Source organism: Pseudopodoces humilis, chromosome 2 (assembly GCF_049639895.1).
Source record: "Pseudopodoces humilis isolate 2021_Gansu_Grassland_sample_001 chromosome 2, ASM4963989v1, whole genome shotgun sequence".
Classification (NCBI taxonomy): domain Eukaryota; kingdom Metazoa; phylum Chordata; class Aves; order Passeriformes; family Paridae; genus Pseudopodoces; species Pseudopodoces humilis.
Window position 1 is genome coordinate 93,109,475 of NC_142201.1, and position 23,491 is coordinate 93,132,965.

The 23,491-nt window shown below is 42.0% G+C and overlaps 2 protein-coding genes across 2 annotated transcripts; one reads left to right on the forward strand and one right to left on the reverse strand.

The window, feature by feature from the left end:
• Window positions 1-8,029, reverse strand: CLDND1 (claudin domain containing 1). Its single transcript, XM_005523919.3, has 6 exons — window positions 7,945-8,029; window positions 7,379-7,558; window positions 3,169-3,467; window positions 1,847-1,954; window positions 1,344-1,481; window positions 1-1,248 (listed from the first exon to the last, which is right to left on the reverse strand). Exons 3-6 carry the CDS (start codon window positions 3,455-3,457, stop codon window positions 1,028-1,030), a joined length of 756 nt encoding a protein of 251 aa, XP_005523976.2. The 5' UTR covers window positions 3,458-3,467; window positions 7,379-7,558; window positions 7,945-8,029; the 3' UTR covers window positions 1-1,027.
• Window positions 8,030-15,293: 7,264 nt separating this feature from the next.
• GPR15 (G protein-coupled receptor 15) lies at window positions 15,294-16,458 on the forward strand. The gene has a single exon (XM_005523921.3). It carries the CDS (start codon window positions 15,294-15,296, stop codon window positions 16,392-16,394), a length of 1,101 nt encoding a protein of 366 aa, XP_005523978.2. The 3' UTR covers window positions 16,395-16,458.
• The last annotated feature ends 7,033 nt before the right edge of the window (window positions 16,459-23,491 follow it).

Here is a 23,491-nt window from a genome sequence, read left to right on the forward strand (position 1 = left end):
TGAAAATTTCCGAGTCTTTATTATTACTATTATTATTATTTAATTTAAACAAGACGGGAAAAGAGCAGCACCATTTAAAAAAACCCTTTTGTGTGATACACAAGTAAAACAAGTGAGGTTTAAAAAAAGTTAAGTTTATATATGTATATATACACACATACACTGAACCAAATTAAAACCAAAAAACTTGTGAGGAGGTCATTTTCAACAAGAGAAAAGAAAGCCTTATTCCACATCAAGCAAAAGCACCACAAATTAAGATTAGAGTGCACAATCACATGTAGTGCAGATACCAAACTAGCCTGGGTCCTGGAAGCAGTGGAGCTACAGCAGGACAGAGCTCCACGACGGCCATCTTATCCCACTCCTTGGCAGAAGCAAATGCAGTGTCCCTTCAGGAGAGTGTGCTTACAGGCACTGCCACAGGGGCCTTCTCTGCCTCCAGCAGTTTTGGGTAGAAAAACCACAAAACACAGCAAACTAGTGAGGATAGGACACCCAGAGCTGAGCTACAGACTGATTTAGCTAACGTGTTTCCAGAACAGAGGTTTCTGAACTCCCCCATCTCTCTTGGGTGCTCCCTGTAGGTACTGCCTGCTTCAGTCACACAGCAGACAGCTCTTGATTAGGTATTATTTGTGCACTGAGGTTCCTATTCCTGCGTACCTGCACCTCTTCTTGTCTCTCTTCCACCCCACTTCTATTTCCTCCAGGCTGACAGGGTAATAAAATTAGGAAGAGGCATGTACACCTAACTAAGGGGAACTGTCAACAACCAAACGTAGCTTAAAAAATAATAACAATTCTTAAAAAAACCCAATTAAAAAACCTGTTCAAGTTCTGCAGACTTCTGGCAGGCTTTGGTCATTTAGCCCAGAGGTCTTTGTCTTCAGGGCCTGCAGGCTAAATTGTCTTGACTGGCAAGAAGCATGCAGTACATGATAAAACTCTGACTAAAAGAAAAAAGTAGTAAGGGCTGGTGGACAAGAGGCTCTAACATGGAAAGCCCAGAGTGCAGTAGCAGCAGTTACGCCACACGGTAGGCTTTCAGGAGGGTGAATTCCTTCCTGTTGGTGCGAGCTGCCCAGATGAAAAGAGCAGCTGCCATGAACTGCAAAGGTGCTGACACACAGGCGAGGCAGAAGGACCAGCCGAATTCACCCCTCACATCCTCCGGCAGAGGCAGCTTCCTATGGAGCAGCTCAATCCCAGCTACATAGCAGCCAACGAGGCCCAGCGTGCACAGCCCTGGGGAAGGAAGCAGCAAAGCAGTGAGCTGACCCACGGAGAGAGTGCTCCAGGGGTACTCCTGAGCTTCTGGAGGAGGATGGCAGGACACTTACCTGCTAGGAAATGCAGGACTCCGGTGGCAATGGCTGGGTAAAGGCTGCGACAGGCACAAGCACAGAGCCCAATCAGAGCCCCAAAGCACATGAGGCCAATGCTGACAAAGGGCAGGAGAAACTGCAATCGCCACAGATCTGCATGTGAAAGAAACAAACAAGTCAAATTTGCTAAAGATTGGCTAGAAAAAGGTCTCCTGCCATCTTACATTCCCTTCTACCCTGCTGTTTCTGTTTCGTCAGACATTCTAGCTTCATAGTCAAAGACTCAATTGAAACAGAAATAACCTAATTTAACTCACACATCCCTATACTGCATTCATAGGCAAAACCCTTGCTAACACATCTATGTCTTCCTTTTAAACTTTGACCTACTGCCAACTGTAATAATAAATGGTGAGCAAGACCAAGAAAGACAGAAGCTTTCCTCACTAGTGACTGAATTTGAGAAACAACTTCTTTTAACTCTACTTGTTATCTGCCAAATAATGAAAGACACTTACAAGTCCGATTCAAATCCGTGCCACTGTTGTGATTTCCAGGCTCTATGTACTTTTCTACAAACTGATCAGAGAGGGAGAAACTGATGCAGTTTGTAGTCATATCAGTTTCTGGGGGTGGAAAATAAGAAAAAAATTGTCGTTAGATGTCTCTCCCCAACCTTCCTTCTCCCCTTTCAAACTCTCCTTTCCCAATTTGAGCTTGGAAGTTCCTCGGAATGCCATTTGTAAAAAAAAATACCTCTCCAAACAGATCTGCAGATGCTTTCCCATGATGTAGTTGGCACTATGTGTCTGTTATGAGGTGCTGCACTAAGGGATAGCATCCCAACAGGCAGAATCTTCAAGCTTCCCTGGATTATCCAAAGCTAATTGTGCCATGTGTAACAGAATAGCAAAGTAATGTGGTGGCATATGATGCTCAACTATGTTGTCACATATTCTTGAGCTCAGGGTTTCCTAACTAAGGTGTGCTTATCTTCATATGCAGAATGTGGTCTTGTACTAACAGTCAAATCAAAAATGGGACAGAAAGGCCTATTTAAAGAACATGAAGGATTTGCTTCTTTACACTAAGCTTCTACCTCAGATTTTACTTTGAGAATACTACTGAGCAGAACTGGTTGAAGTGTCTTCCAAAGTAAATATTTTCATGAGAGGGAAAAAAAAAAAAAAACCTATTTCATGTATGTCTTTTTCTCCACAAAATGTAGTTGAAAGTACATACTTAAGAGGGTTCAAAATTAAGGAGTTCACACATGGAGTAAGTACCCAAAATTGACTTTGAAGCAGTTAAAATAGTTGTTTACCTCACATTTTATCCCCCAACAATTAAAAAAGATAATACAAATATTTCATTCTGTATCTATTCAAAGAAGCCAAGGTGTGCTGATGCAATGATGGGATATTTGTGACATGAACAAAGTGAATGACTAGCTAAAAGGAATGAATGCCTCCTTGATAAAGTAGTGTCTTTATTCCATTGCTGGATCCCAGGATCTATCCTAAAAAGACAGTAACTGGTAGAACAACTATAAATATATCCCCAACTGGACAGCTGAGGCAAAATAAAAATCAAGCTTGTAAGACTAAATTTAGATCAAGTATCATGTCTCAAAACCAGAAACTGCAGCACTGACAGCCACAGACCATTCTGCCCTTTGCTTCTTTAAAAATCTGCACTGTCTTTATTAAAAATCCAACTTACCAAAACAAAAGCTAGAAATAAGCCTTCTGGAGGAACAAAATGGCACGAATCTGTTCTGAGGAAGTTAGCACACAGCACCCCAGGGAATCTAGGGAAATGATAATTGCTCTGGAGGTACCTGGTGGGCTGTACCAGTGAGAGTTTTTGGGTACAGTGATGCACCTCCGCCACAATCCAACCGTGCCGTTGCACCGGAAGAGCGCATCTGTGTACGTCTTCTCATCCGCATCTTTGCTGACAAACTCCTCCCAGATGATTCTACTGGCTTCACTAACGTTCTCGGCTGGGGACAGGGTGTGGTACTCGTACCAGAAGTCGGTGCCAATGGAGGCTGCCATGTAGATGGTGGAGATGAGGCTGAGCACGCAGGCGATCACCAGTGCTGTAGCAAACCGGTTATCCATCATGGCGCCCTTGCTGGGAACACAGGGACAAGTGAGCAACGCTTCTGGAAGTGTTATCCCAGTGGTGCCATACCTGGGACATCAGCCCCCTTCTGCAAGGTCCCCTCAGGATATGCACGCCTTCCTTGTCCTACCTGCTAGAATCAAAGGACCACTGAGCAAATCTACAGGGCTGGCCAGCACTCACAGGATCTGCGAATTCCGAGTAGGGATAATATCCTGGAGTGTGCTCTCCCAGGCACACTGCACTGGCTGCTCGCCCTGAAACAGCAACTGACAGAACAACACCAACTCGTCCCCAAAGATGACACAGCTCGCTGCCATTCGTGATCCTGATTGTAGGGAACGTCAGAGACTCCATCCACAACGCCCAGGAAGAAGACTTAGCTTTCCTTAAGAGATTACCAAGGGTAGAAGTTATTTTTAGCCTGCCACCCCATACGGCTTTCACAGCTTGTGTTTACAGCAAAGATAAGAACCACAGCCATGATGAAAAAGCCCTTCCAAGCTGCTCACAAAGGACAGCCGTGCCAAGGTGCTGGAATGCCTTTAGGGAAGAGAGAAATGTATCTAGGCACTAGAGACAGAACATGAAGGAAGCACTAGAAGACAAGTTTGGAAATCATAATAAATACAACAATAATGCCACAATAATATACCATGGTATTTTTGAAAACCTAGAACAATGCAGGGGGTGCCCTGTTCCATGGGAACAATGTGACAAAACTGAAAGGCCTTCATATGTTCCCGCAAGGATTTGGCTCTGTGTCCCTCTCTTAGAGGTCTTTTATGCCCTCCTTTGTGGGGTTGTGCTCCCAAATGGCATAGATTCAGGGTCAAAGGAGGCATGGGGAAAAGACAAATACCATGACTTTAATGAGTAACCGATTGGTAATATAAGAAATGTTTTGTGGCTGCAATACACCAGAGGACTCCTCTCAGATGCCAGTTGTTCTCATGCACTTTCTGTGCTTGATTAAATGTATGGATGATTATGAATCAGGCTTGAGGCACTTGCCAGAAAAAAAAAAAAAAAGAAACAGGCTCAGCAGCTAAAGGTAGGCTGGTGGCAGGAGCAACTATCTAATCAGCTCTTGTCTAATGCTTACTCTACCTCCCTTCTCCCACACACTTCGATCAAAATATTTTGGTCTACTTTCTTTGCAACTGAAGGAACCGCAACTGGAAACAGCCAGTGCCTTAAACCTCAACATTCACAAGGAAAAAACAGTGAAGTGCCTCAAGTCAGACTTGTCAGCAATAAATTATGAACTAAGAAACAAACTACAAATTCAAGAAGGGAATTTCGAAGGCATCAATGTTTGCTGTTAACAATACCATTCTTATTTCTTTTCCTCTCCATCTGTGCCTCTATTTGTCTGAAACTGGCTAACAAGGAGGAGAAATTATGTGTTCTCATATCATTTCCTATGCTTCATTTCCATGTTAAATGAAGCACACTCTGCAATATCCATCCTTGAACTGCATCCTTTGCGATGAGAAAGAATAGAACTGATTTGTGGTGAACTGACAAAAAACATCCACTTAAAGCACTGCAAAGTTTGCAAACCACAACTGTACTTAAATAATAATCTACAAGCTGTGAACTTGTATAAGATAATAGAAATATTGAGAGGGAGAACACATTGTATCCAGGTTTATTTATATAGAAAACGTAGAAGCAAGCCCAGACTTGGTAGCAAATTCTCTGTGCAGTGTTTAATTCCTGTAATTATGTACTTCCACTCTCCTTCAATATCCCAGCACCTTGCTCCAGGTACACAGGATATGGGATAGAAGAGCAAATTGCTGTATACATCTGACCTCAACATCCAGCCCTACTGAGTTAACTGAGGGATCCCCACCCCTTCACACAGCCCCCGAAGCAAACAGGGCAAGTGGCACTTGCAGGGCCAATGCTCCCACCCAGCTGAGCTCAGAGCTGAGCAGATCACTCAGAGCAAGCAGCAGAACAGGCTGCTGAGCAGGCTGGTCTGGATTTTCCACGATATTGCAATCACATCTAATGCAAGAGGAACCCTTTGCAACAGACTCCTCTCTTTAGAAAGGGCTCTCTCTGGGTGGAAGGATCACAACAACCCACAAGCTCCATCCCCAGAGCAGTGTGAAAAAGAATGTAACCAGAACATCATTGGGCCACTGATCTGCTGTCACTACCTTTCAATATAAATGCTGACAGTGACAAAGCCCTACCAAATTTATAACTAACACAGAGAAAACAAAAGAACTGGCCCAAAAATCTTACTTTCAGCTACATATCCCTGGTGCCACGTGCAGAACACTGGTGCTGGCAGTATCCCTACCAGATCACCATCAAAAAACAACCACACACTTCTGGACCAGCCTTCTGTGTGCTGGCATGCTGTGAACACGGCAGAGTCGACGTCAGCAGGCAACTAAAAACAGTTCATAAGCAAAATGAAGGCTTAATCACCAAACAGCAAATTGCCCAGTCATTATCCACTTGGTAAAAGGGACATGGAAACCTACTGACACTCAATCCTTGTCATGTAACTGCAGGCATAGGCAGAGAGCAGCCAAGGGGGCTAGAGATCCCCAAAATCTATTGTGTGGCTTTGTGTGGCATTTGTCCCAAAATGACTTTCAGTACGGACATGACAGTGACAAGGCAAGAGTGGGCCCCCAATTCCTTACAATAAAGGTTCCCTCAGTGCTTCTGCCTAACACTTCAACTACTTACAGAAAAGATGAAGAACTCTACAACACTTCATGCAAAGCTTGAACCAGTTTTTCCTGCCAGTGGAGTAGATTTGACTACCCTGCCCATCCACTGTGCATATCCACTGCATCTTCATTTACAGGAGACACACTCCCCCTTAAATGAGGTGTCCTTTCCAAAGAGAGAAGCATCCTGCCAGCCCCAGGCTGAGCTCAAAGGGAGCAGTGGGCACAGTCGGTAAGAAATAGCTACCAGAGAAGTCCATGAAGTAACACACTGAGTGTTTATGGGATTCATGCCATGCTCTGCAAAAGATTCTGTGCAGAACAATGTGTAGGAGGTGCTTTAGAATAAACTTACTTATGAAAAAATAACATCAGTACTACTAAAGATTACACTAATTATAAAGACATAAAGATTGACAACAAATAAAAATGCTTTTTATCCACAGGCTGTCAACAAGAGGCTTCATTGTTTTAACAGGTTCGTTCATATAGCTCTGACAGCACGTTTTTGTCTAACAGGAGAAGCTATTTCAGGCAAGTTACAGCTGAAACTAAGCTATGCAACAAATTTAAGATAACACTAGGTGATTGTAAACAGGCAAAAGTGCTTAATGAGATACTGCAGTTTTATTCATTTTTTAAAATAAGTGAGACACATAAAGTTTTTTAAAATTTTCAAAAAAGAAAATCTTTGAAAAAAGCTCAAGAAAGAGAATGTAAAGGCCAAACCGGAAGCAATACTCAACAGAATGACTAGATTGCACGCAGTTCAAAGAAGGGAAAAACAAAGGGGACAAGTCAGTAGAGTCGGGGAAGAAAAAATAGAAACAAAGAACAGAACAAAAACAAGTATTCTGGCAAAACATCAACTCTAGGACTGAAGACTGAACAGTCTTTGTAAGAAGTTACTGTACCATGGTAGAAGGGAATACAAAAACATGCATATTTTTATCTTGTTGCTGCGGTCACCCCTTTCAGCCAGCAGTGGGGTCACCACATTTAAAAAACTCCTTCTACATGACATCACAAAAGAGTCCCTGCTGCATTCGCCAGCATTCTCTCGGCAAATATACTAGCAATCAAAAAGGGATTAGGCAGAAGGCCTACAAGAAAGTGCATATATGGGGAGGGGGCTGGACACAGCACCAAGATGGACTGTCCATTCGATATTCAGGGTAACAAAAGGTTAGGAAAGATTGCTACCAAGCACTTTTTTACCTTCAGAGATGCTCAGAGTCCCTCAGAACACACAGCTCCGATGATTCCAGGTCTCTTCAGAGGCACCGTGCTGTTTGTGTCCTGTGGCCAGCGGGGAGCATGAAAGGCAAACTTCCCTTTTCTGCCCTGACTGTTCCATTCATTCAGCTTTTTCCACACTGCCAGTTCACAACAAGGGATCTACAAGCAAAGAGCAAACCGAATGACTGGACATCATCATTTTACTCTGACATACCTTCACAGACGTCTCCTAGTGCTATCATTAACATTAAAAAAAAAAAAAAATTAAAAAAAGAAAAAAGATAAGATAGAGAGGGGAAATTACTTGAAAAGCCCTCAGGCCACGAGCACCTGTCCCTGCAGGCCAGCCCAGCACAGGGCCGGGCCAGCCGGGCATCCCCACGGAGCGCGACCGCCCCCGGGGGTCTGGTGCCTCCCAGGCGCCAGCCCCAGCGCGGGAGGCCGACAGCAAACCCGAAGGGAGCATCCCGAGCCCTCAGCCCCGTCCCCCGCCTCAGCCCCAAATGCCCTGAGCGCCTGCTCGGCGGGCCCGGCCCGGCACCCACCGCCCATCGCCGCCGCCTCGCACCCGGCCGGGCCCCGCTTCCGCCCGCCGCGCCCGCCGGCGCGGGGCACGCTGGGTGATGTAGTCCTGCCGCCCTTTCCGGAGGCGCCGGCAGCCCCGGGGAGCCCTTTCCAGTGGCTCATCGGCCTGGCTGTGGGGAAATTCCTGCTTGTCCAGCCTCAGCCTCACCGGCACCCTGTCCTCTCCTCCTGTCGCTGTTTGGCTGAGAGAAGAGGCTGATCCCCACCTGGCTACACACTCCTTTCTAGTTCTGTTTCTCTTGGTTGCTTGTGAAAAACGGGGACGTGACAGCCCGGCTGAATGACTCGAGAAAACACCAATTAAGGGGAAAAAAAAAAAAAAAAAATCCAGGAAAAATTGCAAAAATTGGCAACGCTGGCTCCATGCCCCAAACTGGCCGTTTCCCTCCATCCCTGGTACAGAAAACCACGGAAATTACAAGACGACTCTTAAGAGTGGTTAATAACTCCCCTGGCTTAGAGACCAGCCCAGCCAGTCTTGGTTTTTACAAAACTCCAAAGCAAATATTCAGAAGAAAAACCCCAGAAACATCCGAGGCTTTCACATCTCTGAGGACTTCTGGGGAATTATCCCGACCAACTCCTCCAGGAAAAAGCCAGGAAGCATTTTTGCAGTAAGGTCAGAGACTAGGATGTAAAGGTGAAAGCAGTCATAGAAGAAACTTACTGGGTTTGATGCAACATTAATTTTTTAATTAAAAAAATTAGAAATTGCATTTAATTTAAGAAATTTCTGTCTATTTGTCCCACTTTCTGCGTCATGGAGTTTTCTCACCCCCACCTTATAATGTGACTGTCTACAAAGACATAATTTGGGATCTGTGTGGGGTTTATCCTGGACTCTAAAATACTTGACATCTTTATCGATGGCCTGGAAGAAAGCAGAGTATTGCTGATAAACCTCACAGATGACACGAGAGAAGGGTAAATAATGACATGGAGAAGGCACTGGGACAGGGTGACCTGATCATGTCCTAGCTGGGGCAAGCAAACACGCGTTTCAATAAGGTCATCGGTGAGCTCATTAATTTAAAAGCAAGGACTGGAGGCTGTACTTACCTGACATAAGACTTTATCCTGGGAAATGCAAAATGAAAAGGAAAAATGTTGATGAAGTACCAACTGACAAGATGTGGCCCCCCAAAAACCCCTCCAAGTTTCCTGTAACCTCAGATGTACAAACTGAGAAATCACAAGGAGGAAAGAAGTATCACATCTAGAATTGCTGCTGGCTCTGACATAGCATGTCTAGTTTTGATACCTTGACAAAGTAGAGATAAACCTGAAAAGGGATACGAAACTCACCGAGCAATTAGAAAACCTCTCTCAATATCACAGAATGTCAGTCAATCTTATTTATAGAAACTTATTTAAGGGGTTAATTTACTGAACTAATGACTTGCAAGATTATTAAATACATGTATTAGCAATAGGGAAGGGAAAAAAAAATCAGGAACTTCTTTCTGTATACCTGGAAAAGCTATCAAAGGTGGAAGTCAGAAAACATTAAAAGAAAAAAAAGTCAACAAAACCCGTGTGTATCTCAGAATCTGAGTCATTTACTGTAAAGTGCAGCGAATTATTCAACACTGGCATGTCTTCAGTTTTTCTCCTAAAAGATCTAATTTCATAAACATGAAAATCAATTCTGAAAAACTTTGCAGCCATTACTGCTTCCATTATTAAATTAGGCTACAGTGGCCTCTTCTTTTTCCTAATCTGCCCTGATCAATATGAAGTGTGCAGCTGCTCAAAAGCAACCAGAGCGAAGAACTATATTTTCATTTCATTTATTTAAAATCAAATACTCTCTACAGATTTCACCTGGATTTTTTTTTTTTTCTGGAAAAACACCCTTCCATATAGTAAAAGTAACCCAATAAAACATTACAAGTGAACGCACAGGGTGATTCCTTGCCAACAACTCTTTTTTCTCTCCCTTTCGCACCTCCTCAGTGTGCCTCAGCAGAACCACTGGTTGATCAGTTTAGTTACACAACAGGATCAGCTGGGAAGGTCTTAAAAGTAAAAGTTTGCTTTACTGTGCGCAGGAAAGCACAAAGGGAATAATGCTGAGAGCTGTAGAATAAATGCTGTTCCTGCTTTTTGCAAAAGTGAAATTTCTTTGATAGCAGACCTGGATCAAGAAGAGCATTACTAACTTCTCAGGCACTGACAGAGAGTTTAACATCAGAGTGCTGCAAACAAAACAAACAAAACCAAAACCCCAATATGTTGCAAAAATAATTAAATTGTTTAGTACTAAATATCTGTAATTTTAATTCTCACAATCTAAGGAAATAAATAAACATTTGTGGGAGGTGGCACCATCTGCATTAAATGAAGCTGAAAAGGACAAAAAAACAACAAAACCTACTTCATATATCACATTCACATCAGGAGTTACTGATTCAGACCTGAAAAATGTATTCAAAAGTCTGCCCGTTTTTTTCCAAAACTACTAGTTAATTAACAAGATGTCACCTCCCCCAACAAATATTCTCTTTGCAATAGTAAAAAGGGTGGTTTTAGTTTTAGGCACCATCTATGAGCATTTTACACAGCCTGAGTCAGCAGGAAAACCCTTTGACTCACCTCAGACCTCTTTACACAGTTTGCCTGGTTTTATTTCTGCCTTCTTTATTTTTCTTTAATATTTTGTGGCCCAGGACGCAGTAGTATAATTTTCACAGACAGAAAACCTTTTAGATGTGTTCCCAAAGATCATGAATAGCACTGGGGCATTATAATGATTCTCATCATCTATGTCAGTAGTCTCCAAACTTTTTAATCATGTACCTTGTCAGTAAAAACTTTTTGAGCAGGCACCCCTATTAAATGTGTTTTTTTTAGAATTATGTACATGTACTACAGCACCAATATATGATTTGTACATTATAAAACATACACAAAAATATAAATTAAAAAAGGATGAAATAAATGGCAAGAAACAATAATCAATATTTTAAAATTAAATGTACAAAAATATTTTCTTCCTGCACTGCATTTTGTAAGCCACTGCTCTCAGCATGAAACTATTTCAGTCTATCATGATGCATTGTCTCAGTGCCCACAATTGTACCTGAATAAGTTCCACCCTTTCCTCTTTGTTGAGGGATGAAACTTCCATTGGTTAGCATTTATGTGGTTGCCTCTGAGCCTGCCTTCAACTAGCCATAGCACAATAGGGCAGTTTCAGCCAATTTAATGAGGGGTTTTTGATTTTTTTCTTTTTTAATTAGGTCTGTTTTTACATGGATTTTTAAGTAAAATAATTCAGAAACGACTACACTTTATTTTACAGCTGAATGAACCTCTGTCCTCCTCAGCATTTATCACTATTAATAATTTACAGATATGCAGCTTATTTTATCTAGATGCCTGTGCTTATATTAAAGTGCATGTACAAGCTGGAATAAAATGACATTTAAGCTATCAGTAAAAGAGTGTAAAATAACAACAACAAAGAAAAAAGAAAAAAAAATCCCAAAAACCCAAACCCACACCTTGCTACCTGAAATGCTTCAATTGCAGATGTTTTAAGGTGGTGTGTGTAAGAAAGAAAATCAGCAGCACTGCCTACTTCCTGTGCAGATATTTTCCCCACAAATTACGTGACTACCTACCATAATGCATGTATCACAGGCAGGACAGAAGTGTGAACAAAGACATGAAAGCTTTTCCCTTGCTGCTGTTGGAAATACCTCCATGTTCCTACGAGGAAGATTAAGGAATGATGCAAACTCTGACCTGGCGGATCTCACAGGTGCATTTGAGAGAGGCAGAACCATCAGAAAAATGCACAATTTAAAGCAGATCTGGCCAAATGCAGGGCCACCATCACAGTACCTGCTCTGAATGTCTGGTTACAAAAGTTAAGTTGGTTCTCAGGTCCAAAACTACTCAGCACCCAGAAGTGTCATTTTTTCAGAGCTGAGTCAGGGGCTGGACAAGATGGGTGTCCCAAATGGAAGAACATACACCTGAGCCAAAACAGTAGCTGGTTGCTTCAGCAGAAAATTTTTTTGGAGAAAAGGGTTTACATGTATCTGGTGAAGCCTGGGAGGAGCAAAATGCTGTGGAAATAGCAGAGTAGTCTGAGGAGAGGATGGAGTCTGTCCTCCTGAGCTTTCTGGAATATCTGTGCAGGAGTGTTATGAGAGGAATTTCCATGTACTCAGTATTTTTGATAGCTTGGCTCTGTCTCAGGAAAGAGAGCTGTGGGAAGAGTAAGACCCTGCATGATGCCCTAAGTGAATCACTATCACATAAAAACATCCCAGACTACTGACAAACATGCCTGCTGCTGCTCAACTCGGATAATTACAGATCACTTTATTATTCACAGCAGTGCTTTAGATTATCTTCGCAAATCTTCTGCCCGGATAAGGAAGTGTCACATGTGGAATATGGCAACATGCAGTGACATCCCTAAGTCTGCTTAGAGCATTTAAGAAACGCAGAGCAAATTCAGGAGAGCAGAGTTGGTCCCTGTTGGAAAAGGTTTACTATTAAATTTTTTATTTTAGTGAGTAGGGTTATTAATCTAAAGAGAAACGACATAGTCAGGAACCACAAACAGGAATACACAGACATATACTTACCTTTATGATGCCTTTAAGCTTTTTAAAGTTACTCACTTTTTTGTTTGCTCTGAGATGGAGAGGGGAAGGAGTGAATTTCAAGGAGTATGAAGTAGCTTGCAATGGAGGGAAGAGAATCTGTATCTGATTCCGAGATTTGTATCTGATTTCTAAAGCTTGTAAATGCTTGTAAGCAGTTGTTCTCTAGCTGCAGAGGAAAATGACACATAGATCCACCTTTGCAAGAGAGGCAGAAGTAGTGCAGATTTGGCTGTAGGGTTCAGCTGGTCTCCTGCTCTAGTACTAATGGAAAGAGAATGCCTCTGTTTTCCAGTGCTTCTTGGAAAAAAACCCAAACAAAACAAAACTAAAACACATTCCTTGAAGCAACAATAAGCAAAGATCACACAAAATTCACCTCTGCACTGAATTTATCAAACATTGTTTTTGTAAAGAATAAGATACTTGGGCAATTTTACGTAAGTCTTGGCTGAAAACTCAGTATATTCCTTGTTCTCTTCAGATGGTGAGAGGATGATTTTTAGCCTGTGTTTTCTTGCAGGTTTACACTTGATGTCACTTGCATGCAAGTAACAATGTCCTCAACACAACCTGATTTTAGGAGTTTTAAGAGTTTGGTTCTGTGATTCCTTCTCCCAGCTTTGCCAGGGAAGAAATAAGCTGTCACATAAATCCACACTGGCTGACCACTGATGAGTGTCTCACAAAGACAAAGACTTGCAGTAACAGTACCTACTCACTTTAATCACCACAGAAGAGACTTTTACATTTCATTGAAAATAAGAATTGTGTTTTAGGTAATCAGGTGCAGGAGATTACTTCTAGAATAACAACGAGGCATTTTTCAAATCTATGGAGTTTTTTTAACCCTGATTCATGAGTGAACTAGCTAAACAGGGTCACTGCCTCTTACTTAGAAGAGGATATAATAATTTCTAGGATGAGCACTTACAACCCACTTTGAGATGGCAGGAAGATGATTTTTAGCCTGTTATTCATTATAGGTTCACATTTATGTCTGTGGCATACAAATCAATCATCTTAGCCAGGATGTTTTTATACGCCTTGATCCTTTTTCAGAGTTTGTGATGGCTGAATTATACTCACTAAGTTAATGTTTACACATTCCATAAAAGTAGTCAGCTAGAGTCCACTAGTGCCCTACAGATAGGACAGCAGTTGTGTAAAAGTGGGTGCTTATTAGATATCAGCATACCTACACATGAGACAGTGCCCACCTAAATTCCCTCCCATCCAGCAGCCAGTCGTTTTACAGCAGTTTCTGCTTTTCAAGGTGCCTGGAACTCTACCAGGCACCTGCTGCACAGGAGCACATCACCTGAGCACTTGGGAGAGTGAATTTGAGTGCACCCAGACTGCACTGGAGGGACTAACTAGCTGTGCATGCAGTTTGGAGTTGCTCCTTGCATGCGAAGGCATGCACAGATGCAATCTGTCTGCCCAGGGATGGAGCACGCACCAGGAGGCGATTTCCTCAAAGCTTTGAGAATCCTGGAGGCCTGCCTGGTCTGTGAACATGCTGGTGGGAGGGAGAGGAAGGAGAAAATGAGCTTACTTTTAGAAGAGAGGAAGGATGATGAAGACCAATAGTGCAGGTTTCAAATTAGTATGCGCTGACAAAGCTGTAATGAATTCAGTAGTTTTAAAAATGAGAATTTCTGTTTGATTTATGCATTGCTGAAAGGGCTGTCTGTAAGGTAAGTCACAGCTGGAGTAATACTGATACTGCAAACGAAAGATGAAGGAAATCAGAGCTCATTAAGACAAGCGAGTGCTGTATATAAGAACAGCTCAAGAGCCTTATAGGCTGTGCAGCCAGAAGGAAAAGGAACAAACTACTGCTCTGGAGTCCAGGACTGTGGATGATAAGGAATACTGTGTGGGGGATGGAAGCGTCGAGTTTCAAATGCCAGAAGAATATACAACACATTGAAAAACTGTTCTCGAAGTTTCTAATACATTCCTAAAGTTGGATGTGGAGAGTCCAGATCTAGGGGAATTGGTGGGGCTGCAGGGCAGGAGGTGGCACTGGCAGGGCAGCCAAGAACCTGGGCCTGATAAAGAACAACCAGCTACAGGGCGGAATGGATATAGGAGTTCTAAATGCTTCTCCCTATATATATGCATATGAGAGAATTACTTTCAAACAGAAAACAATCATGAATAGTCAAGTAAAGTAAAAACCTCCAAGCCTCAGGAAAGTCAGACTTGCCCTGACAAGCAATTTATATAAAATGTTTTGACTATAGATAAAGGTTGAGGCACCCAAATTCACTGTTCTTGGGGTTCTTATAAGCTGGTACAATCTCAAATTTCTTCAAACTACCAATATACTTTCCTAAAAAAAAGTTCAGAATCTCAAAAAATGCCTTCCCTCCACCTGAAAGAAAAGCAAAACCTGAAGCCGGAAAATGCAAAATGGAGATAGACTCAGTAAAACTAAACCTGATTTTTATAAAAGCCACACACATTTATTCTGAAGGCAGGGTTTTGACTAATCAGATACCCTTGTTGCTTGTTCATTGCCTGTGCAGTTGGTTCAAAGTGTACAAATTACCTCCCCACAAAACCACTTTTCTCCTCCTCCCCCCTCTCCCCCTCCTCCCCGCTCACTGATATAATATTTTTAAAGAAGACCTGGAAGGGCAGGGTAGGGGAAGCTCAGAGCCTCCCTCAGAGAGAGGATGAGGACAGCTGGGTCAGAAATGGAACTCCCTCAGCTGTCATCCACGGCTGCAGTCACCTTCAACTATGATTACTACTACGATGACCAGTGCCAGCACCAGCACCTGCAACATATGTCTGTTTTCCTCCCTATCCTTTATAGTGCCGTGTTCCTGGTGGGCATTGTTGGCAACTCAATCCTGATAGTGGCCTTGGTCTTCAAGCAACGGGTCCAGAGGCTGATTGACATCTTCATCGTCAACCTCGCTGCATCTGACTTCATCTTCCTCATCACTCTTCCTTTCTGGGTGGACATGGAGGTGTCAGACGAGAGCTGGAGGGTAGGATCTTTCCTCTGCAAAGCCAGTTCCTATGTCATCTCAGTCAACATGTACTGCAGCATCCTGCTCCTCACCTGTATGAGTGCTGACCGCTACCTCGCTATCATGCACCCCTCTATCGCACGGCGGATCAGGACAAGAGCCTATTCCAGAGCACTCTGCATCTGTGTCTGGTTATTATCCTGCTGCTTAGGGATGCCAACCCTTTTGTCCAGAGAACTGAGGAAGCAATACGGAAAGACTTACTGCACAGACAAAGCCATGACAGAAGTCAAACTGATCATGTCACTGATGCTTTTAATCCTGGCCTTCTTCTTCCCACTGTTAAGTATCTTAACCTTTTACTGCTCCATCACCAAGAGACTCTGTGTGCACTATCAGAAGGCTGGGAAACGTGATAAGAAACTGAGAAAATCCATCAAGATCGTCTTCATTGTAGTGGCAGCATTTGTTGTCTCCTGGGTTCCTTACAATCTTTTCAAGCTTATGGCCATCCTTTTGCAACTCCTAAAGCAGCCTGACTGTTTTACTGGCACCGTTGCCCAGCTGGGCATAAAGGTGAGCAGCCCTTTTGCTTTTGCCAATAGCTGTGCCAACCCTTTCATTTACTTTTGCTTTGACAACTACATCCGCAGAGCCATGCTCCAGTGCCTGTGCCCATGGGTGAAAATCAGCAGCAACAGCTCTGAAACCCTGGACACCAACTTGAGCCATTCCTTATCCAATTTCGTGGCAGGGGAGTTTGCCACCAGGAAGAGGAAGCGCTCTGTGTCCCTCTAACTTTGAGCTGGGACTGCGGAGGAAGGAACTTTTTCCCCAGAGATGGCAGAAAAAGAAAAAGAGAAACGAGCAACAGAGACAGGTGCTTCAGGTGAGAGGGGTGTTGCTTCCTTTTAAATGCAGATAGATGGAATAGGAAACCTTAACCACAGAATTACTTCACTTGCTGTGACCATGCACAGTGTAAATGTGAAACCGTCATACCAAGAAATAGCTACAAATGCTCGTGCTGGAACCCCAGTACAAGTGCTACAAACTAGAGAAAAGAGCCATCTGATTCAGTCAAGGCCTCTCCGAGACAAGCTTTGAACTAATGTGTATACAGGTTTTTATTCTGTGAAAGAAAAGCAACCTGAGTGTTTCTTTTTGGTTCCTAGCTTGCCCACAAATTATTCACAATGCCCCCAAACCAACCCGATCAATTCTGGGGTTTTGGAGGTTTTTTGAACTTAGAAATCCAATATTTTAATGAATTTGTGTGTTAACATAACTCGAGTCTTGTGCATTTTAAGTCTCAGCTTTTTATTACAGCATTAAATTCTTTAATTTTAATCATAATAATTAAAGTGATTAGCTGCTCAGATTTCAGAAAAAAACAGAACTTGAAGACAGAGAAATCAGGAGACAAGCAAAACTTTGCCTTTAACCTTTCTCTTAAAGAAAAGAAGACCAACAAAAGCACACTTGTGCTTTTTAAGACATTTTTGCGGACCTGACACAATTTCTGATTGCTTGGGTCAGAGCTGAAGAGTCACTGCTTTTTACTACGTGAAAGGACACAGTGAGTTCTGGAGTGAAAGGTTACACACATGCAAACCTGCAAAAAGGCTTCAAAGGGAAGACAGCTATGTCAGCTAACACAGCTCATGAAAAAACTGTCTGGACAGCAGAGAAAAAAAAACCCTGGAGACTGGACAATGGAAGTGGTATCCCTCCGAATGTGTACATTCACTATGGTTTTTCTTTTCGCACCTCTGTATTTTCTAAACATCTGTAAATGGGAATAACTACAGAGCGTTACAAATAAATCCTGGTATTTGCATTTTGTATTGAACCTTGCTGAAGAGTTGAGCTGTTTAATGTCTGTAGAGAAACATGGGCGCACCTCACGCGAGGGCAGCGCAAAGCTAGAAACCAAGGTGTGCATATCTTGCCCAGTTCCCCGGCCAGTTCCACACTGGACCACTGGCTAGCAGAGCAGATGGAGAGCTGGCTCTCCTCTCAGGGGAGGCAGAAGTGTCTTTCAGCAATTGCTGGTGTCAGAATGCTCTCTGGGATACTGAGATACACACCTGAGCTAAAATGGGGGTATCACAGAGACACTCACAGGCTTTTTGCTCTCCCCTCCCTTCACTGCATGTGTTTATTTCCTTCCTCACTACCTCTTCTAAAAGATTTGGTTTTTCTTCCTCCACATGACAGACCTTCCCTCCCACCCCCACCTAACTGCCAAACTCCTTTTTCAGGCTGACAGCTGCACGAAGAGCATCAACTGTTCCCAGACCTGCCAGTGCTTGAGAATGAAACCAGTGTCAGTTCCAATTTTAAAGTTATAAATGTTTAAATTTATTTGCAGTAATATTCAGAAACTGCTGTCTCTTCTCAATCTTTTATCTTCCTTCTACCTTTACAAGTGTATACAAGGGGACCCTTTTTGTTTCCAGAAAAATAAGCCCAAGATTTGCATTTCAACTAAGATATGAATTTTATTATAGAAAAAAATCAGTAAATCAGACTTGCTCATTATTTCCTCAATCCCAGCCCAAAGCACTGCAATATTTGGAATATATCCTATCTGCAAGACTTGAAATAATTCTGGTTAGAGCTGCCTGTTTCTTTCTTTCTTTTTTTTTAATACTTCAAAATACCAGATCAAATTGGAAAAATGACTAAGGAACTCCACCAAGATCTCATGCCTAAAGCTTTAGTTTATGGAAAATAACAAATAAACTTGGTAAGTATTGCCAGGCTTGAGAAGAATCAAATATAAATGGCACAGCAAATGCTCCACATAAACAACGAAATAAAATATACAAGAGGCAACTAATTCAGCAAAGGTAAACTCTCCAGATTAATTCAGACTTCCATCCAAATTAGTGTAACTTATTTTCTTAAGAACTGCAGGTCATTTGACGCTTTCATGACATGGTAAATATTCTTTTCAATCTTTAATTTTTTTTTTAAAGGAAGATGTTTGAACAGCTTTACTTCAGAAACTTTTACTATTCCATCTTAACATTTATTATCTGTTTGTTGGCACTAACATATCTTAGGATGATACCAAAATTATTGTGGTTGAAAGTATTTAATGTGGTAGGCTTGAATAATGTAACACGATGCCTATTTTATCTATGTTAAAAGAATTGAATGACAGTAAGTTGGTTTGCTATGTAAAATGGAAATAGTGCAATTCTGATATGACACCTGCCAAAGACCTTGGCAAGTAATTTCGATTGGGCTTTTTTCCCCAGAACATTTATTATTTTAAAATAAATTCAGTATGACTGCAGCTAATAAATATGGTTTGGCTTTTTGTAATCTAACTTCCACTTTCATTGTCATGAAAAAGTAGTAAGGCATTACTAGAAAGTTTGTCAGAGGGTCTGAATGGAAACATTCATCTGCCGATCCCATAAACCTTTTCATTATTTCAGAGATGCTTTTATATTAGAATTAGAATTAAATCAAGACCTTTTGAGGTTTTTAATGAAAACAGCTACACCACCAGTACTGCTCCCTGGTTGGCACACTTTCTTGAGGTGTGCACAATCAAAGTTGAAGTGCCTTTGCTTCTTGACATAAATCAGGATCCTGTTAGATACATCTCTTGCTCTCCATTTTGGCTTGAATGAATCAGCAATTTTCAGAAATAAAATATTTCATCTCAACACAAATCAAAATTGAACGCAGATCTGATGCTTGCTTAAATAGGCAAAGAATTTTTGCAACCTTAATTCCAGCAGCAGGTGTGCTAACACTGACAACAGCACCACAGCTAAATGCAACTTTGAGCTGCAGAGGACTGAGGAGAAAGTCACACAGGGAATAGCTTCAGACCCAGAATAAGCAGGGCAAACTTGCAGCCCTCAAAACAAGAAAGGTGGTACAGTCACTGTGCAGACTGACCCTCCACAGGTACTGCAGTGAGGATTGGCTCCTGGAAGCCAAGAGGAAAACTTCCACTGACTTAGATGCATCCAGATTTCATCTGCAGCTTGTCATGGCTCCTTCAGACTGGTGGGATGAAAAGCCCCTCTCAGCAGGTCTGTGCCTCAGGTTTCTAACAGGGTAGACTACAAAAAGAACATTTCCTGACTTTGCAACGATGTTGCAATGATATATTTGTCGACTGCTGCACAGGAGCGTGTCATTGGCAAAAGAAGGTTGGGGTTTTTCCCTCGGGTGCTTGCAGGGCATATTGTACAAGGAGAAGTCATCTCCTGGGTGGGGACACTGACATGTACTCCTAACAGATACACAGCTACTGCAGGAATACTTTGTTATCCCTGTGGGATCATGTACATTCATGAGGTCAGCAGGAACTTGTGAGTAGATTTGCAAGCTGTGAGCACAAATCATTTCCATGTCCCAAAATTTCTAACAGGAACACTTGGACTCAATGCCCTTGGAGGTCTTTCCCAATCTAAATTATACTATGATTCTTCTCTGGCTTAAAATGCTTCACCCAGTTAAGGAGCACAGCAAGCGAAGAACAGAAAGCAGAGAGCCACAATCCTGCAATGGAAAATCCATCACCTCAGGCTATTTTCCAAAAATGTCATCATTCTGTATATTGTCAGAGAAAGGAAGACCAGTTCATGAACAGGAACAAAGAAAGAGTTACCTAAATTCACAGTGGATGGAAACATGCACTGGTGATGCATTAAATGGCCTCAGAAGTAATTACAATGCTCCCAAATGTCACACACAGAGGTGGCTGAGAACCCCTAGAAAACCAGAAAGGGCCCATGCTATCTCACCTAACATTTTAGTATTATACCACAAAGCCTGCAATTAGTTCACTCTAGGTCTCAATAACAACCCAAGCAGCTGCTCAGTTTGCCGGTGCAGGTGTTCATTATGCTGCTGGAGTCTTGCTGCAATGACAAGAGGTTTTGGAATAGTCTCACTAAATGACAGAGGGCCCAGACGTCTGGGCAGCTAAGACTTGAGTTCATCATGAAGTAAAAGAATGCAAAATATGGGAGATGGGAGAGCAAGTGGATTGGAAACCAACAGCCTTCAAGAAGAAAGGCAGTCTTCCACCTCTGAGCTGGTAAAAAAATCCTGCCAAAGGCCAGGCTGCTTGTGTTGATACTTTTTTTTTAAATATGAGTTGAAATGCAGGGGTTTTTTTCCCAGTTCACCTCACTTATGTTCCTGTAACATATTGCAGCAGCTTTGGAAATTGAGGCCACTTGTCATGGTTTGAGAGCACCCAGCACTATCAGTAACAATCATCTAAATAATGCATTGTGACCAAAATACATATTTTCAAACTTCAAAACAGTTTCATTATTAGTAAGAGACCACATTCTTAGTCAGAATCTCCCACTAAGTCTAGTAAGTGAACATATATCCTCTGTTGTTTACTTCTCACATTTTCTAGAGTACATGGGATTTCACAAGAGGCATCTCAGCAACAGATCTCAAAAAAGAAAAGGCAAATGTTTCTCTTAAAATTTGGACTGCATTTAGCTGCTTTGGGGACTAGAGTAAGTCACAGGGAAGGTAAGGTGAGAATCCTATCTCAAAGAAAATGCTTCTCACAAGGTTAATTCAGAGGCTTCCATTTGTATTAGCTTCAGACCCTTTGCAAAGCACTGATATCCAGAAAAGGTGAATACTCACTTTCTAAACAGCAAATCCTTCAAAAGTGAAGTGGATTTAATAATACTAGGAAATAACTGGATGCATCCAAATGTTACTAGTCAATGCTGAAAAAACACAAAGCAACAACCTTCTGTCTTTTACTGCGCAATGGAGTCCCCAGAATCTGATGTCCTCTTTCTTTCTACACATATAAAACTAGTTAATATGAATATAAACGAACAGCTGTTTCTCAAAGAATGCCCTTTCTTTAACCCTCATTTTGAGGCAAAGAAAACCAAACTGTGAAACTGTGTGGCATCTGCTCAGAGAATGAAACTTGGTCAGTGGTTTTAAAATCCATTCAGATTTTCAGTCTAGCTTTAAAACTTTTATGCAAAATGTCCAAAAAGTCAGACTTGAAATGCAAAGAGCAACTTTTGCACTGGGAAACACCTTGTATAAATAAATACAGCACAAATGTTTGCCATATGTAGTACTGTGCACCTGATCTGACCACTCATGTGACTTCCCTCTATGCACTGCCTAAACAAGTGTGAGACTACAACCACCATTTCCCCTGCCACCCACTCCTCACCCCCTCTCCTCTGGGAACTGCAGAAACTTCTACCCGTGCCTCACACAGAGAAAATGTGCAAACCATTACAAAAATTAAAATAAAAAATAAAGAGAGAGAGAAAAGAGACGTGCATATTTGGTTTTGCCTCTGTTTGAACCTGTGGGAGTTACTCACCATGGGTACTTTCACACCACCTAAAAGGTGTTGCAAGTAAGAGCAGAAGCTTGGCAGCTTTCAAGAAACACATATACCTACATGAACTTCTGCTCTCCTTGTAACCAGACAGGACACTATGGATAGAGGGGTGCTGAGAAGCAGAGAGGGCAACAAATGCACCGAAAAGTGCAGTGACATACCCAAAACCTCAGCTCTAGATAGGGTGTCAGATACTATAAAATCTAGTCAAAGAACATGGTACTTCCGACCACTTAGGAATACACTCAAGTAATTGAAAAGCTTTTTCAGATATCTCACCAGAAGAGAGAAGAAGGCTTTGGAAAAACCTAGAGTAAACAAAGAGAATAAACCTTGAACAAACCTTATAATCCCCTGGCTTCCAGGACTCGTGTTTTGGCAACTGCATTGATGGTGCTGTGACACACACTTTTGCACAGCCACTTAAGAGGCTTGTGACCTTCCTCAGGCTATTAAAAATGTCTGAAAACCCTGCTGATTCATAAAGGAGAGGTAACCCTCCTACTCTTCTAATTTTTAAGTACTTGTGCAACTAGACTAATGATGCTTATAGGTCCTTACTTCCACTGTTGTCCAGATAAATACTAATTCAAGTCAGTATGGAAACTGCTGGTTTTGTTGAAAATTAACTGGAATTTTCTATTACTAACTTCAAGAAAGCTGGGGTTTGGCTGAATGATGAGACAAAAAGCCTAACTGACAGACTACCTACCCAGTAGTTAACCCAGCTGGATCAGTGTGTCTATTAGAATTCATGATGATGATTCATCTCCAAAAGCTCTGAAGACCCATGAAATTCGTAATTCTGTGGCCTCACATAGAGAGAGGAGCCATCCAAATAAGTGTTCCCAGCTGTGCTGCTGGACTAGGTTTCCTGATGCTGCTGGCTGCACCTTCCTTAAAGTGCCTTTAAGCAACTTGTATCAAGAGCAGGGCAAGGTCACGGTGATTTAGGGATCTCTGTTCTCTGCTTTAGGCATCTCTGTTCACTGCTCTTCTTCTGTGGCTGTAAGGACAGGATAAACTGTAGTGTAAAAATGCAACAGCTGACGTGTCTGCTAACAGCTCTAGGAGAACTACCAGGGTTTGACATGGTATGTCTCACATTCATGGAGAGGACAAATAGTGACATGCATCTTCTTCCTTTTCATCTGAAAAAAGCAAGCCTGTGTTCTGACTCATGCTCTAACAAGTGGCATTACCAGCACAGCTGGAGAAAACTGCAGGAAATCATCTGGTTCACTAAGAACAAACACTTAACAGATTATTTTTCACATGTATCTGTCAAAACATGTAGCCATTCATTATCCTCAGAACTCACAAAATTCACTGAAAATCATGAAATGCCATGCAAATCTATTCAGAGATTCCTTTTACTTGCTTTTGAACTTGTAGGTTTACTCTTTAACCACATGCTTTCCTTGCACACACTGGAAAGGAAACAAACATTGCTTTAAAAGGAAAGCTGAAGAGTTTTGAGGATTTAAAAACCTATTAGCATCACACATAGTCC

Excerpts from the sequence above, each read along its gene's own strand:
- CLDND1 (XM_005523919.3), bottom strand. The coding sequence starts at position 3,457 with ATGATGGATAACCGGTTTGCTACAGCACTGGTGATCGCCTGCGTGCTC. Across the intron at positions 1,955-3,168 it reads TCACTGGTACAGCCCACCAG|AAACTGATATGACTACAAAC; the intron begins GTACCTCCAGAG and ends TTCCACCCCCAG. Across the intron at positions 1,249-1,343 it reads AGTCCTGCATTTCCTAGCAG|GGCTGTGCACGCTGGGCCTC; the intron begins GTAAGTGTCCTG and ends TTCCTTCCCCAG.
- GPR15 (XM_005523921.3), top strand. The coding sequence starts at position 15,294 with ATGAGGACAGCTGGGTCAGAAATGGAACTCCCTCAGCTGTCATCCACG.